The 16515-nt window shown below is 39.6% G+C and overlaps 4 protein-coding genes across 7 annotated transcripts in view; 3 read left to right on the top strand and 1 right to left on the bottom strand.

Moving 5' to 3' along the window:
* The first annotated feature begins 1523 nt into the window (after window positions 1-1523).
* LOC135583278 (uncharacterized) lies at window positions 1524-5252 on the top strand. 3 transcript variants are annotated; one of them, XM_065110512.1, is made up of 6 exons: window positions 1524-1614; window positions 2855-2928; window positions 3015-3320; window positions 3429-3511; window positions 4790-4874; window positions 5006-5252. In XM_065110512.1, the coding sequence occupies exons 2-6, from the start codon at window positions 2874-2876 to the stop codon at window positions 5098-5100; spliced, it is 624 nt and encodes a 207-aa protein (XP_064966584.1). In that variant the 5' UTR covers window positions 1524-1614; window positions 2855-2873; the 3' UTR covers window positions 5101-5252. The 3 variants fall into 3 exon arrangements, with proteins under 3 accessions (XP_064966584.1, XP_064966582.1, XP_064966583.1); XM_065110510.1 differs by having other exon boundaries at window positions 4790-4916; XM_065110511.1 differs by having other exon boundaries at window positions 1530-1614; window positions 2838-2928; window positions 4790-4916.
* Window positions 5253-6460: 1208 nt separating this feature from the next.
* Window positions 6461-9293, top strand: LOC103987641 (nicotinamidase 1). Its single transcript, XM_009405996.3, has 5 exons — window positions 6461-6659; window positions 7415-7598; window positions 7724-7857; window positions 7991-8176; window positions 8871-9293. Exons 1-5 carry the CDS (start codon window positions 6498-6500, stop codon window positions 8946-8948), a joined length of 744 nt encoding a protein of 247 aa, XP_009404271.2. The 5' UTR covers window positions 6461-6497; the 3' UTR covers window positions 8949-9293.
* A 1853-nt stretch (window positions 9294-11146) lies between these two features.
* On the top strand, window positions 11147-12546 carry LOC135614741 (uncharacterized). Of its 2 annotated transcripts, none has more exons than XR_010487695.1 (2): window positions 11147-11916; window positions 12154-12546. XR_010487695.1 is itself a non-coding variant. In XM_065112427.1 (2 exons), exons 1-2 carry the CDS (start codon window positions 11177-11179, stop codon window positions 12231-12233), a joined length of 582 nt encoding a protein of 193 aa, XP_064968499.1. In that variant the 5' UTR covers window positions 11148-11176; the 3' UTR covers window positions 12234-12546. The 2 variants fall into 2 exon arrangements, 1 of the variants encoding a protein (XP_064968499.1); XM_065112427.1 differs by having other exon boundaries at window positions 11148-11678.
* A 910-nt stretch (window positions 12547-13456) lies between these two features.
* LOC135583274 (adenylylsulfatase HINT3-like) overlaps window positions 13457-16515 on the bottom strand; it is a 5843-nt gene continuing 2784 nt past the window's right edge. The window contains exons 4-7 of the mRNA XM_065112426.1: window positions 15301-15367; window positions 14044-14099; window positions 13893-13946; window positions 13457-13823 (exon numbers count right to left, since the gene is read on the bottom strand). Of these exons, the coding sequence (XP_064968498.1) occupies window positions 13683-13823; window positions 13893-13946; window positions 14044-14099; window positions 15301-15367 (318 nt within the window). The 3' untranslated portion in view covers window positions 13457-13682. The remainder of the gene's footprint in view (window positions 13824-13892; window positions 13947-14043; window positions 14100-15300; window positions 15368-16515) is intronic.

The raw sequence follows: 16515 nt of genomic DNA, 5'->3' as shown, positions 1-16515 counted from the left end.
AACGCTAAATGCGGGAGGAGGCAACACCTGCACTGCACCGCCACATAATTTGAGGGCACCTGAGCCTCATGGATATGGAGGGGCCAGAGATGCCAAAGAGCTCGAGAACTTTCTGTTTGATATGGAGCAATACTTCCGAGCTACGAGGCCCGATTCTGAAGATACCAAAGTTTCTATAGCAACAATATATCTGAACGGAGATGCGAAACTTTGGTGGCGAACTCATTGGGAAGAAATCCAACAAGGTCGGTGTCGAGTTGACACATGGGAGGACTTGAAGCAGGAGTTGAGAACTCAGTTCCTATCGGAGAACACATAATTCGTCGCAAGAAGGAAGTTGAGGCAACTCCGCCAAAGTACCACCATCCGAGACTATGTGAAGCAATTTTCTGCACTAATGCTGGACATACAGGACATGTCCGAGAAGGACAAGTTGTTCAGCTTCCTTGATGGGTTAAAACCGTGGGCTCAACAGGAGCTAAATTGAAGGAATGTTACCGATGTAGTCGGGGCAATTGCTGCTGCAGAAAGGTTCACCGACTTTGTTTCCTCTGAAGACCCAGCGAGAAGGAAACAATCTTTAAGTAATCGCCTTCCAAAACATTCTAGAGGGAAGGAGCTCGGGGGCGAACAAAAGAAGAAGAGCTCCCACAAAGGGCCGAACCCGAAAGGCAAGGCCTCAAAACCTGGAGGATGCTTCTTGTGCGGAGGACCGCACATGGTAAGGGAATGCCCACAAAAACAAGCACTCAATGCGTTAACGACTTCCATCCACCCTCCCCGATCGGACAAGGGCAAAGTTGTTGCCCTTAGCTCAAGCATTTCTGAATCCAACAGCGATAATGATGAGTCGCAAGGACCCCGAATGGGAGCAATGCGTCTGTTGAACGCTATGCGGGGTCAAGTGGGGGAGAACATGAAGACCAAGGTACAAAAAGCAGGAAGTAGTGAACTGATGTATGTGGACATCAAGCTGAATGGTCAAACGACCCGTGCAATGGTAGACATGGGCGCTACCCACATCTTCATAGCTGATCGTGAAGCATAGCGACTTGGGTTGACCTTGGAGAAGAGCCCAAGCCGAATGAAGGCGGTGAACTCGGAGGCCAGACGAATCTTCGGGTTGGTGAAGGGTATTCCTATCAAAATCGGGACTTGAAGCGGAAACACATTGATGGATTCTTGGAATGTAGTTTATATATATATATATATATATATATATATAACTCACCATTAATAAAAAAAATTAAGTCACGATTTAGAGAACGAGAATCCATCAATGTGTGCCACGCCAGCAGTTATCGCCACATATCAGGCCTATTTGGGAGAGGTGACGTTGCCCCGACGGTTTTCAGGGCTGATCGAGTCGGTGGATGTAGCCGTTTCGAAATGAAGAGTTTTTACGGTTTATTCCCTCAACTGTTTCCTATTTGGGAGAAATACTCTTACTGACACGTGCAATACACGTGCTCCTGCAATAGGTATTTGAATAGGCCGCTCGTCCCTCTTTCGTCTCCACTTTGGTTACCGTTGGGCTGTCGTCTCCGCAGAAAGAGAAAGAGCAAAATTAGGGTTTACCGATCAAAGGCCGGACTTTGGGCGGACTGGTCTCTGGTAATGTCCGAACAATCTTTCCTCTTTCATTTGGGTTCATTCTCTTGCCGTCAGTCCGAATTATCTCAGATATCTTCTCGCACGGAAGAATCGTGACATTCTTGGTTCTTTTCCTGAGTCATTTCCCCGCTTTTCCTATTGTGCGTTCTCTTGTCTCCGCTCCAATTTTTGTGTATCAGATATCTTCTCGCGCGGAAGTTTCAAGAAATTTCTTGATTCTTATTCCCAACAAAATTTCCCCTTTTCCTTCGGTTCGTTCTCTCGCTGTCAGTTCGATCTCTGTCTCGGATATGTTCTTGCATGGAAGATTCATGAAATTTTCTGTTATTTCCCTAATAAATTTGTCGCCACTTCGATCTTCGTGTCTTAAATATCTTCCCGGACGCAAATTTCATCAATTTTTTTGTTTCTTTGTTCAATCTCCGCCCCCTTTTTTTTATGGTTCGTTCTCTTGCCGTCAGTCTGATCGCTGTCTCTGGTATGTGACGGAAGATTCATGGCAAGGAAAATTCTAAATAATTTCTCCACTTTGTTTTCTGTTCGTTCTCTTGCCGCCATTTCGATCTCCGTCTCTTTAACGGAAGTTTCACGAAATTTCTTGTTTCTTTTATAAACAATCTTTCCCCTTTTCCATCGGTTCGTTCTCTTGCCGTCCGTTCGATCACGGTGCCTCGGATATGCTCACTCATATAGTGGTTTTCAGGACCAAAACTTTTGGGCCTGATCGTGATCTTGTTGTCCTTCTTGGTTTATTATGTTTAGTTATCTTCTATCTTTCATCTTCATGTGGTTTTGCTTCGAAAAGATGAAATCTTGGTGGAAATGATTGTATCGCAGGAACTGTTTGAAAGATTGATGTCCAGATGCCGTTTTTATTGTTTGCTTTCTCTGCTGCGGCCATTGGTTTTCTCTTCCTATCTCGATGTGTAAATCTGATTAGAATAAAGAAGATGATGTTTTGGTGAAAGTAGCTTCTAGGATTTGCTTAATTATCGTAAAAGCAGGGGTTTGAATTTGCTTTTGTTGTTTCTTTTGGATCTTGGGCTTGCAAGTTTTATGGTTGTTGATGTAATGATGTCCCTGTAAGTAAGTAATCTGATGGAGTAGAGTTCTTTCATACGTACCAAATTTCTTATCGCTGGTGCTAACTGTCATCTGACTCGTATGTAACTCGTGTAAATATCTTATCGTTAGTGCTAACTGTCTTTATATAACTCTTCTAGTCACTTTATGGGTGCAGAAAAAATTGATTTGGGCTAATGGCTTACCGAACACCTGTTGCCATTCAAAATGAGAATTTTCATATCCATATAGGTATTGACTGTATATCAATGACATCTTAACAAATAAATTCGATTGGAGAAGGCTATGATGTACTGATTAAAGGTCCAAATTTGCAGGCAAAGATGTCGATAAGGTGAAAGGTGTCCTGCCAAAGCCAGCAAAATCTGGTCGTCCAGATCGCAAGGCCTTGAAGGATCTTTCAAATACTGGCAAACCTCCAGCTTCTCGTCCGGTTAAGGTGTTGGCCCTGAAAGAAAAGTCTGCACCACGTGGTTGGGAGACCATCAAGAACGCCCCAAAGAGCACTTCCCTCACTGATGAGGAAATAAAGAGATGCCATCAGTGGGCAAAGGAGGGAATTGAACAGACACACTTTACTGGAAACGATATACAAAAGCTGGAGAAGGATATTAATGAAGAACGTAATTTTTTCTGCACATCCTTTGTTCTATTTCTGAATTGCAAATATTGTCCATCCACTAATTTAGGCAAACGACAATGTTTTAGTTGGTTCACATCCTTTTTAATAGGTATAAACAAGAAGGTTCTGAAGGTCGTGTCTGACTTGCATGAATGGTTAAGTGCTTCATATGATCTTGGATTGCCAGAGAAGGTATGTGGTTTGGCTATGTTTCGTGTTTTGCATGTTAGATATGTATGGGGCAGTTTGATAGAAATGGAACATTACTGCAAGGTAAACAAACAAGAAAGTCCTGTCATTTGATTTACTTAGTTGAAACATGCAGAGGTTGTAGTGTCAGACCATTTGGGTTTACCACAGTTTATTGTGGTAAAATTCTACCAATATACGCATCATTTTTTTGTCGATATCAATGTTATATGCACAGTTTGTGTTGATAGCTTCACATTCTCCTCTTTCTTATATATCATAAGAGCTAAATTTATAATTCAATATTTGAAGCTTGTGGTAAAAATTTGTGTTGGTTCTCACAAAATTATTATCAGGACATAGTTTGGATAACTCCTGATCATGTGCTTTTATATGTTGTTTATTTAAATGAAGTATGCTTCGTTTAAATTCTGAGGTGCATGACTAAAAAAAAATGTTAAATACATTTGCTACTAGCTATTTAAAATTTGCAGAACCTTTTAGGTTCTTTCCCATATAGAATGTGTTTCTGGACTTCAAATTATTTGTTTCTTAATTTTAAAATCGTGAGTTGGTGTTACAAAGCAATGGGATGCTCCAAATGAATCTGGAATCTGCTCAAACTGTTTAGATTTGGTAAAATTTATCAACAGTGCATTTCGAAGAGAAAACTGTCTTCAATTTATGTTGGCATGAGCCATTATGCTGCATGTTATGCATAATTTATGATGATTATGTTTTTGTTTAATTATGCGCACTCGAGTAAGTTTAACCCCAAAGATACGAACTCTGTGACAAGGATCTTATATGCACCCCACATGCAAAGGCTTGTTTGGCCACTATAGGAAACTATAGTGGTATCAAATATCATGTTCTTGGCTATCACTTCCATTTGCCCTTTCCTTTAGCCACTTTAGGAAACTGTAGGTAAATTTATAACTATGCAGAAGATGAGAACATATATTTAGCATTATTTAGCATTGGTTTTGAAACTCTTGATTGGTTTGCTTATTAACATTCATGTTTAGCATCACTAGCAGTCTGTACTTGTTCTTTGGACTATGTTCCTTTCCATCTTTGTATGACAAATTTTATTGAGTTAAGAAATGCTACACATATTTGTCAGTGGAATTTTATTGCATTGCTACTGTAGTTGGGATTCTATATATTAGCCAGGGATTGATATAAAAGAGTTCCTTAAATAGTGTGTAAATCGTAAGTGCTGAATCTGATTACCTATTCCAATAAATAAATTATAAAATACTTGCTTGTGCTGGTCAGGAACTTTCCAAGGATATCACAGATGTAAAGACTATGGAGTTAGAAACCGAGCTGCTTCCTTGCATTACCAAATCTCCATCTCCAGGTCTCTTTCCTTTTCTCCCTTCCTATCCGGTGATGCACATACGTAGGTCACTCCGACTTACTAAATTTCCAGCACGATGTTTCTGATATAGGCCATGACTTTATTGAACATTTGGAATTTGGTGTTTACAGGTTATGAAGAAGTTGGCAATCTCCTTGAGTCGGAAGTGGATCATCTCCAGTTTCTAGAACGGCCAATTGAGCTTGAACTGAAAGAGGAGGACTAAAGTTCTGATGAATCATTGACGTCGCTTGTTGTATATACTATCAAAATTAGATGATGCATTGTTTGTGCCCCCATGCATCATCGATTATGAGGGTTGTGCTCCGCCGAGAGTGCTTGAACTATTTCAGCCTCGTAATTGATCATTTTCTCCAATCTGCGAATTAGTTGTTCTCCTTTGCTCTTCTTCCAATCGAAGGATTGTTTTTCACAAAAAAAAATCTAAGCCGTCATTTGGAAGTATGTGCAGTTTCCTGCTTTTGGTTTCTTCTCTCTTTTCCTCACCACGATCTTTCGGAACGCAGCTTTCCGTGGAAGTATATGATGAGGGTGATGATTAAGGTAAGACTCGCATGACATCAGTCAGCCCAGATGACGCTCCACGGGCCGACAGCACCTGGTCACCATGGATCAGAACGCCTATCAAGGCACATTAACACTCCCCTTCGGCTTAATCCCTTACGCCACGCCAATGGTGATGTCAGACTTCACCAAGAGTACGATCCTGCTCCCTCCGGGCGAGCACATCGGGTAACGGTAATTCTCATTATAAAAACCCTCGTGCTCCGAAGAAGGAGAGGGGAGAAAAAGAAAAAGAAAAGAGAGACAATCCCCTACCGCTCTTCACTAATTTGATCGTCGGAGGGGTTGAGACGAGCCTCCTGACCCAACTTGTGTGCAGGGCCAGAGACGGAGTGCCTCCCATTGTGTGTCCGGGCGAAGAGTCCCCTTCCCGTGGGAACGACTGACCGCTGCGATCGGCCTCATCAACAATCTCCAAGGTCGTTTCAGAAAGATCCCTAATCATTCGAATCCAAACCCAGCCGCATCGGCCACGAAACAGTATCCTTCTAATTTCTAATTTGGTTTTATTCGAACAGGGGATGTTAGAGTCAAATGGCTTCTGGTTTTGGGTGGCTTATTCCTTCATTTTGATTGATCATATTAAATGGTTGGATTCTGATTCGCTGGAGTCTTTTATATGTGAAATCATTCGATATAACATCATTTCTTTATAATAAAATAATAATATAAAAATTGACCACCAATTTCCTGATGGGCACACCAGACTTTGTTATTTTCCCAAGTAAGATTCCACCGTTTGCGCAGACGTTGACCTTTGAAAGTAATCTCATCGATCGAGAACGCCATCTTCAAAGACCCGTAGGTTGACACGGCATCACGGAAGGCGAGGTGTTGGGTCCGTGCGGGGACCACCGAGGGACCCCCTTCGGTTCGGGGACGAGGGACGAACGGTGAGATGCTGGGTCGACCGCGGGCGTCGGCCCACCAGTGACAGGATCCCGTGCTGGGGTACTCCGTGGCGGTGACCGCATCCCTCGTCGATAAATAGCACCGATCGGCTGCAATCGAGGGAGGTGAGGGTGAGAGGCGGAGACGATGGGTTCGGAGACGAGAGCGTTGACAGCGTTGAAGGCGGAGATGCCGCTTGGGGACTCGGAGAGCCTCGTTCTGGCGTCGGAGGTAGGTCAGGGAAGGGCCGTCGGCCTCGTCCTCGTCGACATCGTCAACGGCTTCTGCACCGTCGGAGCTGGCAATCTCGTACGTCCCCTTTTCCAGTCGATTCCATCTTAGGGTTCAATCGAACTCGGTACCCTCCGCCGAAAGGTGCGGCGAGAGTTGTCGGATACGTTATGATTTACGTTGTCATCTCGCTTTGTGCTCTGGTCCGATCCTTTTTGCGTAGGGGGTCGTAAGATTCTATCTTCTGATTTCGATTTTAGTTATTTTTCATTGAAATTTTGTTACTTTTGAGTGGTTTGGTCCGATTGAAGGTTCATATGAGCGAGATTTTTTGTTGTTATGAAGAGAAACATATTCTTCTCTGTGATTCATATATATTGATATATAGGAACACATTTTTAATCGTTGAATTTGGAACGTTTTGTGTTTTCCCAATTTTTTCGTTTGTCTGAAGGTCTAGCTTTTTAGTATCAGTAAATTGTTTCCCTTTAGCAGTTTTATCTGTGTCCTTTTAGCGTTAGTTTTCTTTTCTTGATTCGTTATCTCTGCGGCGAGAGTTTAACTTTGGTCTGAACTCAACCGGACTAATCTCTAACTAAAAGCAAAGGCGTGATCTTTGTAGTGTAATTTGCTTCGCTTCCATTTTATAAAGTCCGATGCTTTTGTGAGTATTCGATGCAAGTTCAGCCTAATGGTTAATTGATATCGATTTGAGCTTTTTGATCAGTTCAACGTGCATAGGAAGTATTTGTTTTGATTATTTTGTTGAAGTAGAAAACATTTTGTCGAACAATTTATACCTCTGATCTCATGTGATCTGCTCTCCATATAAGGCTCCAACTGAGCCCAATGATCAGATAGCAACGATGGTGGAGGAGGCTGCAAAGCTGGCCAAGATGTTCTCGGCCAGAAACTGGCCTATCTTTGCTCTCCTCGACGCCCATTATCCTGGCAAGCCCGAGCCTCCGTATCCACCTCATTGTATCATCGGTTCGGGCGAAGAGAGATTAGTCCCTGGTATTATTCCTTGCCTTTTGCATTCGTGAATGTTATTTCTTTTCAAACCTGTGCCTGTCCTCTAAGTTTTAAGCTTAAATTGACGGCTTCGAAACAACTGATTTCCTTTTTAAGTATTTCTGCAGCTCTGAAATGGCTGGAGAAGGATCCAAATTTTACTGTGAGAAGGAAAGATTGTATTGATGGCTTCATTGGTTCAATGGAGAAGGATGGCTCTAATGTGTTCTCTGATTGGGTGAAAAGAAATGAAATCAGAGTCGTAAGTGGTCGATCTTCCTACACATTTGTTGAGATACATAATAACTCCTGGTTAATCGCAGATTGATCTTTTTTGTTATTCCAGAATGGAGATGTGGATGACAGTCATATTGTTTGTTAATCCCATTGTGCAGGTTTTGGTGGTAGGAATATGCACCGATATCTGCGTGTTGGACTTTGTATGTTCCACGCTCTCTGCTAGAAATATAGGCCTGGTTCCACCGCTGGAAGATGTTGTGGTTTATGCACGAGGTTGTGCAACACATGACCTTCCAGTTCATGTTGCAAGAAACATCAAGGGAGCTTTGGTCCATCCTCAGGTTTGAACACCTAAACTTGTATGGATGGTTTAATGTTACACTCATACGACTGAGACGACACACCTTTACACTCTTAGGAAGATTACTATGACTTCTTCCGTAATCAAAAGAAAAGCTTGTCAGCAAAAGATAGTTGCTTAGATGTTGATCTCAGCATAATTAGGCAATTTAGGATGAACAGTTGTTGACAGCAGCTACCGATATAAGAACAAATAGCAATGACCATCTAATAAAATTCTAAATTTGCGGTGAGGATTTTACCAAGTCATTGCAGTCCTTAACGAAAGAGAAATAGCTTGAAAGAATCATGTATTTCCACATCGTACATATATGATGATTCATTCACGAGGATTTACATTGAACTAAGACCTAAAAAGTCAGATGTAGTGGAAGTGACTGCTCATGTCATGATAGAGACACCCTTCATTGGAGTCGACTTATTGATATCTAAAGGATGCGTGCATATCTTAATAGCATTATTAGCCTAATCGTGCTCCTTTCTGTAAGCATTACTTCTTTACCGACAAAGTTAATGCCATAACCTGTTTTTTTGTCATCTTGCTTTTGAAACTATATGGTAGGATCAAAACTCTACTTAGAATTATGTGACAGTTTCGATCTTTAATTCCCGTCTCTACTAATGATGTGTCAAGCTGGAGATTTTAGTATAGAGCTCTGCTTACTGCTCCTGCAGGATGTGCTTCATTATATAGGACTCTACATGGCAAAATCAAGAGGAGCAAGGATTGTGCACAAGGTGTCGTTTGACTGATAAGCAGCAGCAGCAACCTGACGTGCCCGGAACTTACTTTATTCGATGATGCTTGGCTAGTTTATTAAAAGTGGAGTAATATATTTAAAGACCTATCAAGGCCAAATAAGGTCAACAGACTCTTATCAGGGATGACCTTTATTATTTGGAATCTCATTCTCGGTGTGATTTCTGTGTTAGTGGTGGTGTCATTTTATAGCACAATGGTGACATTGTTGAATGATGTGTTCATAAGGTCCAAATTAGGAGCAAGTACTTTGCGCAGACCAGAGAAATGTTTCAGACTTGTCTGCTGTAGAAGAACATGTTTCTAGCCAAAAGCCGCACGGTTTTGTTCTTGCTTTATACCACTGTGCATGCCTGCTTTTCAACTCTCAGTCAACATGGCCTTGCTGTCGACTACGGCTGTGTTTCTACCAGCTCAAAAGGAGTACCTGATTCCTTGTTTTCTTTGCTTTTGATATTATATATATATATATATATAGGGTAATTTTTATATAAAAAATATCCAGTTTTTATTTTTATTTTTCTATAGAATGTCGCTTTTTTTTTTAATTTTATTCTAATATCTATTATTTTTTAAAAATATGATATTATCCAAAAGATGAAATTACTCTTATACAATCGATTGCTGCCACCTCTTCCCGTGAGTAAGATATCATGATCATTTTGTGAGATTTTATAATTTCTTTCTCTCATCCTGTGAGATGAGACAAAGCCAGAGAGAGAGAGAGAGAGAGAGAGCCAGTTAGATTGGAGGCCGAGAAAGCTGTCACTGAAAAGCCAGCAGCATGTCACAAGCACCACGTTAAAATGCTCTCTTGATAACGGTAAAGGCAAAACAAAATATCACAGGCTACGTGCCCACTCAATTAAATTTCCAATCCTTTGCTGCTTTCCACTGTTGTGATATCTTTTTTTAGGGTTATTTGCTTGTGTAGTAACACAATAACAACGATGATAGTAAGCTATAATGTCTCGAGCACTTGATGAAAAGAAGAGTCATTAAATGTTTCCTAAAGATATGAAGGATTTTTTTTTTTTTGCATTGTGGTTCTTTTTATTCATGTTTCACATCTCAGTCACGTAGTTCTTGAATCATTAAGCATGCCAATTTTGCTTAATGAAGTTGATCTTGGTTTACTAAGCAGTGATGAAATTAACACTGCCTGTTTACATTTGTTATTCTTCAAGAAAATAAATAATGTTTATCAGCTCCTTTTTATCTCCATCTCGAATTTTTCATCAATTGATATTTTTCACTTATTATTCGTTTCATATCTCTTTGCATTGTCTTCAAAGACCTCCAAGTTCTGATTCGGACGATAAAATTTTAAAGATGATAATATAAATATTTTTAAGAATAACATGACAATGGATATTTATTTTGGATAAATTATTTAGCAAAATAGAAAGATCAATAAAAATATTATTCATAAACTAAAAAGGTGATGGTTAAAATGACCGGAACATCAAGAGTATCTTGATGTGATTGTCAGATATCTTTAAGATTAAAAGAAAATTATAAGATAATTTTGAGATCAAATACTTAATAGATTTGAGAATATTGAATTGAAGATGTGAAATTACAAAGAAAGATAGGAAAAAATATATACTTTTATCTATGGATAACTAAGCATCACTTTGATAAAAGATAATACGAGAAAACATCAATTAAAATATGATAAACATATATCCGACTTCTGAATATGATAATAAAATAAAATAAAATAATTAATATTAGTAGTAAAAAAAAAAGGTAGAGTAAGATCCTAAAAACTTTAATATAAAAAATAACATAATCTTAACTAAGCATATGATGTTTTTATATATTTCAATATCGACGGGAGATCCATATAATCGATTCAAATAATTAAAAATTATAATTTAATAATAATAAATAATTTTATGATAATAATATTATTTTTACACTTCCTATAAAATTAAAATCACTCTATCATTATTTTTATTAAAACATCTAAATTGGTAAATATATTATTATTATATAAGAAAACTTCATACTATATATGATTTGATATAATAAAATAAATTAAAATTTTAAAATAAATAAATAAATAATACATCCTTTTATCGTTCTCCCTCACCCATTAAATCCAACCTCATATAATAATACCGTATCAATATCATAATACCATTATGTCGGCATCATACCCTCGTTAGCCCATTTAAAACCACGTTATCGCCGCCCCCAAAAGAGACGGAGAGAGATGGGGAGTTCATCGGAGGAAGCGGCGTGCCCTGTGCCGATCCCAACTCTAAACCCTAACGTGAGTCCTATGAGGGCCGGCAAGAAAAAGAAGACGAAGAAGCAGGCTCAGAGGAGGATGGAAGAAGCGGTGGAGGATATGGGATTGGAAGAGGCGTGGAAGGCTGCGTGGCCGCGGAAGAGCCGCCCCGGCGGAGGAGTCACGCTCGAGGGCTACGTGGAAGTGCCTGAGGGAGCGGGTCGGAGCGCGAAAGTCGCGGACGGCGCGGACGTCGTCGGGAGGACGAGGAGCCTCACTGATGACGACCTGGACGAGCTCAAGGGGTGCTTGGACCTGGGGTTCGGCTTCAGCTACGAGGAGATCCCGGAGCTCCGCGGCACGCTCCCCGCCTTGGAGCTATGCTACTCCATGAGTCGACTGATGGAGCCGGCGGGCGAAGCGTCCGTGGCGGCGGAGCCGTGCGCTGCGCCTCCCGTCGCCAACTGGAAGATCTCCAGTCCGGGTAAGATTCCATCTTCTCTTCTTGTCGCGTAAAGATCTGGTTTTCAGAGGATCTCGTTCGATTGCCCTGATGGGAGATTCCGATCCGGAAGAAAAGATCCGAACTTTATGGAGGGTCGTATGCATCAGTAACGAATGATTCCACTTAATGAATCCAGCAATAACTCCAATTTTCCTCATGGTTCTCTATATGATCAGCTAATACTGATCTTTCAAGATTCTTTCAAGACCAATTTGAGGTAACACCAAAACCTGTAAACTCCAGAAAAACAAAATACATTAGCATGATGAGCTAATAATAGTCATGGCCAAAAATATGTTGTGATTTAGCTCATATTGGTTAATTTCTTTTGGTGATCTGCTTGGCCTTGCAGAGATGCAATTGGCCCAATCCAATGCCATATTTGGTGAACCTACACACTGCTTTGTTGTTTCCTCTTGACTCTGCTATCCCTTCTCTTCCTCAATATTTGTAGGTGACCATCCTGAAGATGTTAAAGCAAGACTGAAATATTGGGCCCAAACAGTGGCATGCACTGTCAAACTATGCAACTGATGGAGTAACCTCAAAATTATTTCTTGTTGATCAAACAACCAGTGGTGCGATGCCTTGGCAGAGCAAATTCTGGACTCTGTGCTGCCTGAGATGATGCTCTCCAACACTGTCAGTTGGCACAGCCAGGCTCAGATCTGATGCAACTGAAGAAGCAGAGGCACAGTGATCCAGGAGGAAGAAGAAGACAAGTGGTCCTGAAATCTGAGAATAATGATAGTTTCTTCTAGCATGTATAACCTGCATCATGTAGACGATACTGTTTCATGTATGATGTTAATGGTAGATTAAAATGCATTTCTGCTTCCTACCAAAAGTTTTTTCTGTGCATTTGTGGAATGTTTTCTATTATGAAAAATCTCTCTCAAATCTGTACATACTGGTTGTAGAGCTGCAACATTAGAAGCATGCTTTGAATTGTCTAAATTCTAAACTGATGGATGACATGTACTTTTCACCAACTCTTGCAATTAACTACTGGAGTCAGCATCAGTTGCATCAGACAAAGGAATCCCAACTTCTGTGCAACTAGCAGAAGAAGAAACCAGTGAATAATTGTGGACTGGATGGAGACAAACTTGTTTGGTCCCATTTGTTTCTATGTAATTAATTTCTAGATTGTGGTCTGATTGGGTTTTGTTTGTATGTGGCAGGGTCTTCATGTAGTCACTGTTGATGGAGTGCTGCATGGACTCAGTTCACATGTGGTAAGCAGGTCTTTCTGATGTGAAAAATATAATATTCCCATGGTCATGGGCTTTGATATGTCTCTGATCAGTACAAATTCTAGACATTTGCTTGAGGCATTATTACCTGCACTAGTACTGTGATCCTTCAACCCTTCATGTCATGTAGCCAATGTAGGGCAACCAAATGATCACTCACTAGGAACCTGCAAAGGGATCTGATCTTTTTTAGTCAAGAAATAGAAGATGAATTCACATTTCTTCTGTAACAATTTTTGCCAATCTTGTTGGCTTTGGTAAGAAAATTGCACATCATGTCCCAGTTTTATTGTTTATGATGTCAAAAATTAGATTGTTACATGTAAAACTCCTTAAATTTGGAACCCTCACATGCTCCTTGTACATGAGGAATGTGCCCAAGAAATCAATCTTAGAATTAATAACCTAAATTTAAAATCGATATTATAACTCTGCATTCGATGTGATAAAGCTAAACTCATCACTAATTAATGATAGGAAAATCCCTAATGAAAACAAATCTGATGTAGAAATCAAATAGGTACGTTTTATTGTCACCTCTGTACTCGGTTCATACATGAGTCTATTTTGGTGGGAAGAAAAGGAAATGGAAGAGCTCAGAGAATCCTACCATCTTGCACTTGCTGTCGATCTTTAATTCCCACGTTACAGACTTCAGAAATGATCGCTGTGTTTAATATAATTTGAATAAACAATAACAACACAGAGCATATATACAAAATTCCATTCACTTGTGATTCCTAATCTTGGCAGCAATCCATGCATCAGATAGGCAGCTATCAGTGGATAGAGAACAAACCAGACCTTGAATTGAATTCACAAGGTCGACGATTTTTGGGTATGCTTCGATGGGTTGCCTTCTCAAACTCTGCATGTCATACGTCTAAATTGTAAATGAATTAACATCGGCAAAATGATCGGAGTTATTCTGTGTTACCTCAGAAGGCCATAGCTTATCTCCTGTTTTCCGAGGAATTATGTGGAGATGAGTCTGCAGCATATTTAGGTTAAATCAATTAAATGTACAGCCATCACAATATGATGCTATCTGTTGAGGCTATTGATCTAACTTATAATTGGGTACTAACATGAAATATTACTTGCCCAGCCACCAATCCATTGTTGACCAATAAATTGAATGAATCTGCAAATTTCACATGAGTAAATCAAACGTAACCAAACACTTCAAAAAGTAATTCTTGTATAAAATGATCAGAAAAGTTCTATCAACAGAGGGCAGTCAGAACAAACGGTATGATTTCCGGAAGCAGGTGGCTTGAGATATGGAACAGAATATTTCCTAATGATGTGTCCTGTTGTGTGTGGTGGGTAACCGATGAGAGAGATCAGTTTGACTTCATATTCAACTTGATCAAAATGAAGATATTGAGAATGTTAAGTGGTCAAAAGTATCTATAGCAGGTACTACGACGAAGAAGAAACAGGAGCATGGTTATATCAAAAGAGAGTAAAACAATGTGAGGAAGGATAGTGATGAAGAACTTGAAAATAAAGCCAAAAAGAAAAAGAAAAAAAAAATGACGACTACGGCAAAACAAAATGTAAGGTAATTAGTCTTTGTCTCGAAATGGACGCAGGAGTTGGAGCAGCAAGAATAAAATGCTTTCAAATACATCTAATCACCTAGTTGAAAGCTCAAAGTAGAAATTCCATGTGGATTAGAATGGTCCAGATCAGTGAAAAAGGGGCCCACTACATGAGTCTCCCACCAGTGCAAGGTATAGATCGTGCCAATGTCCGTCATTTTCCCAGTCAAGATGTTATTTCCATGATTTAGATTTGGCTACACAAGTCACAGAGGAAGACTTACTATGGTGCCAAGACTTGCCTTCTTAAAGGAGCGGCCTAATGCACAAGGCTTCTACGTGGGGTTCAACAAAAATCAATTTACGTAGAGTTATCTGTGGTTTCCATGACCTAAACTCTAATAAACTGAGTTGGCTAGGTGTTACCTTACCATAGTGTTAAGATTCAAAAAAATTAGAAACAGTCCAAATAAAACTAATGGACCATTCAGGTGTTCAGCAGATGCACAATCAAGCTACATTTGTTCCAATAAATAACAAGTATTTGATAAATACACCTTTGATCAAAAACCAAGGAACAGAGGTTGATTTTAAGCACCAACAATGACCAGGGTGAATCAGCATTCCACAATATCATCTCTCCGAGAAAGAAAAATGAAAGCATTTGTTGATCAGGGTGAAAAGTGGAAGTAGTACTATTTATCTCATCTATCAGTTAAATGGCATCAATATATAAAACATAAAAAAAGAAAAACAGATACTTAATCAGGAGAGATTTCTTAGATATGTTCCACCTACCAGATTGAGTAGCTTTCATGATACAACTGCTAAGAATTGGTATCTTGGAACACATGGCTGCTACCACCTGCATCAAAAACAACATGGAAACATTAGGTGGCAAAACATCCTTATCCACTTTTTTCCATTAAATGACAAATTGCAAGTTGCTTTAACCATGAGGACATAAGTACATAAAAATGATGAACAGAAGCTTCATAAGAAGGATAGAAATCCTAGTTATAGAAAAGGATGATGTTCAACTATGAGCTCAGCCAGAGGTATCAAATTCAGAATTGAACTGATACAACCATCCATCTTTTCTCTCAAGCTTGTCAACTTTAAAGCATATTTTACAAGTATACGCAAATTCTGACTGCACAAGTTTTTAGATGAGAAACCAAGTTGAGGGATCAATAGAGCTTAGGGAAAAAAACATGACGAAGGATCACGTCAGTTCACAATATACCAATGTCATTGCAAGATTTCAATCTTGCAGAAAGAGTTGCAGACTTTCGATGCTGTCCAGAATGCTTAGATGGATGCCTTTAATCCATGAGCTTTTTCCCATGTTTTCCTTTTCAGTTACACAGCTAGAATACGAATTGGACATTTTTTGATGTTTGAAAGTTTAGACCTGGCTTTTCTTTGATAGGACAGCTAGTAAAGAGAAGAAAATAATTCATTTATTCTCTAAGGAGCATGCATTTCCAAGGCTGAACCAATGGCAGTGATGCAGCATGCACTGTTACCACGGCTAGTGCATCGCCAAGGCATGAACCTGGGGTAAGAAATATTTCTTAGCTTTGGTATCTATCCATTAGTAGTATAAAGATTACCATTCAAGCTCGTAAACCAAGGGACTTATTAATGAAAGAAGAGGCAAAACATTTTAACTAGCATAGTCAACAGATATCAAACAACACATGAAACTGTATTTCACTTTATTCATTAATTCATATGCTATATGTAACTAAATGTTCATCTACATACACGGCTTTAAAGGGCTGCACCCCAAATGAACACAACCATCAGTATGGCTCCTCAAGCAGATTACACAGAGAAATTTGGAAGACATCCCGTTAGCAAAGTTGGAAACTTTTATCATATCAATACGATAGATCAACAGAAGAAACAAATTAAACAACTAAGTAGTTCCACAATGTGAGATCAGCAAGGCAAAACATAAAATAATCACACAAGACCAGAGATATCACCAATTTATAAAATGTAATT

The sequence above is a fragment of the Musa acuminata genome, chromosome BXJ2-6 (assembly GCF_036884655.1).
Source record: "Musa acuminata AAA Group cultivar baxijiao chromosome BXJ2-6, Cavendish_Baxijiao_AAA, whole genome shotgun sequence".
NCBI classification, from domain to species: Eukaryota; Viridiplantae; Streptophyta; class Magnoliopsida; order Zingiberales; family Musaceae; genus Musa; species Musa acuminata.
This window is presented reverse-complemented; position numbering and strand designations above follow the sequence as displayed.

Excerpts from the sequence above, each read along its gene's own strand:
- LOC103987641 (XM_009405996.3), top strand. The coding sequence starts at position 6,498 with ATGGGTTCGGAGACGAGAGCGTTGACAGCGTTGAAGGCGGAGATGCCG. Across the intron at positions 7,858-7,990 it reads AAAGAAATGAAATCAGAGTC|GTTTTGGTGGTAGGAATATG; the intron begins GTAAGTGGTCGA and ends CCCATTGTGCAG. Across the intron at positions 8,177-8,870 it reads GAGCTTTGGTCCATCCTCAG|GATGTGCTTCATTATATAGG; the intron begins GTTTGAACACCT and ends CTGCTCCTGCAG.
- LOC135614741 (XM_065112427.1), top strand. The coding sequence starts at position 11,177 with ATGGGGAGTTCATCGGAGGAAGCGGCGTGCCCTGTGCCGATCCCAACT. Across the intron at positions 11,679-12,153 it reads CTGGAAGATCTCCAGTCCGG|GTGACCATCCTGAAGATGTT; the intron begins GTAAGATTCCAT and ends CAATATTTGTAG.
- LOC135583278 (XM_065110510.1), top strand. The coding sequence starts at position 2,874 with ATGGCTTACCGAACACCTGTTGCCATTCAAAATGAGAATTTTCATATC. Across the intron at positions 3,321-3,428 it reads GAAGGATATTAATGAAGAAC|GTATAAACAAGAAGGTTCTG; the intron begins GTAATTTTTTCT and ends CCTTTTTAATAG. Across the intron at positions 3,512-4,789 it reads ATCTTGGATTGCCAGAGAAG|GAACTTTCCAAGGATATCAC; the intron begins GTATGTGGTTTG and ends TGTGCTGGTCAG.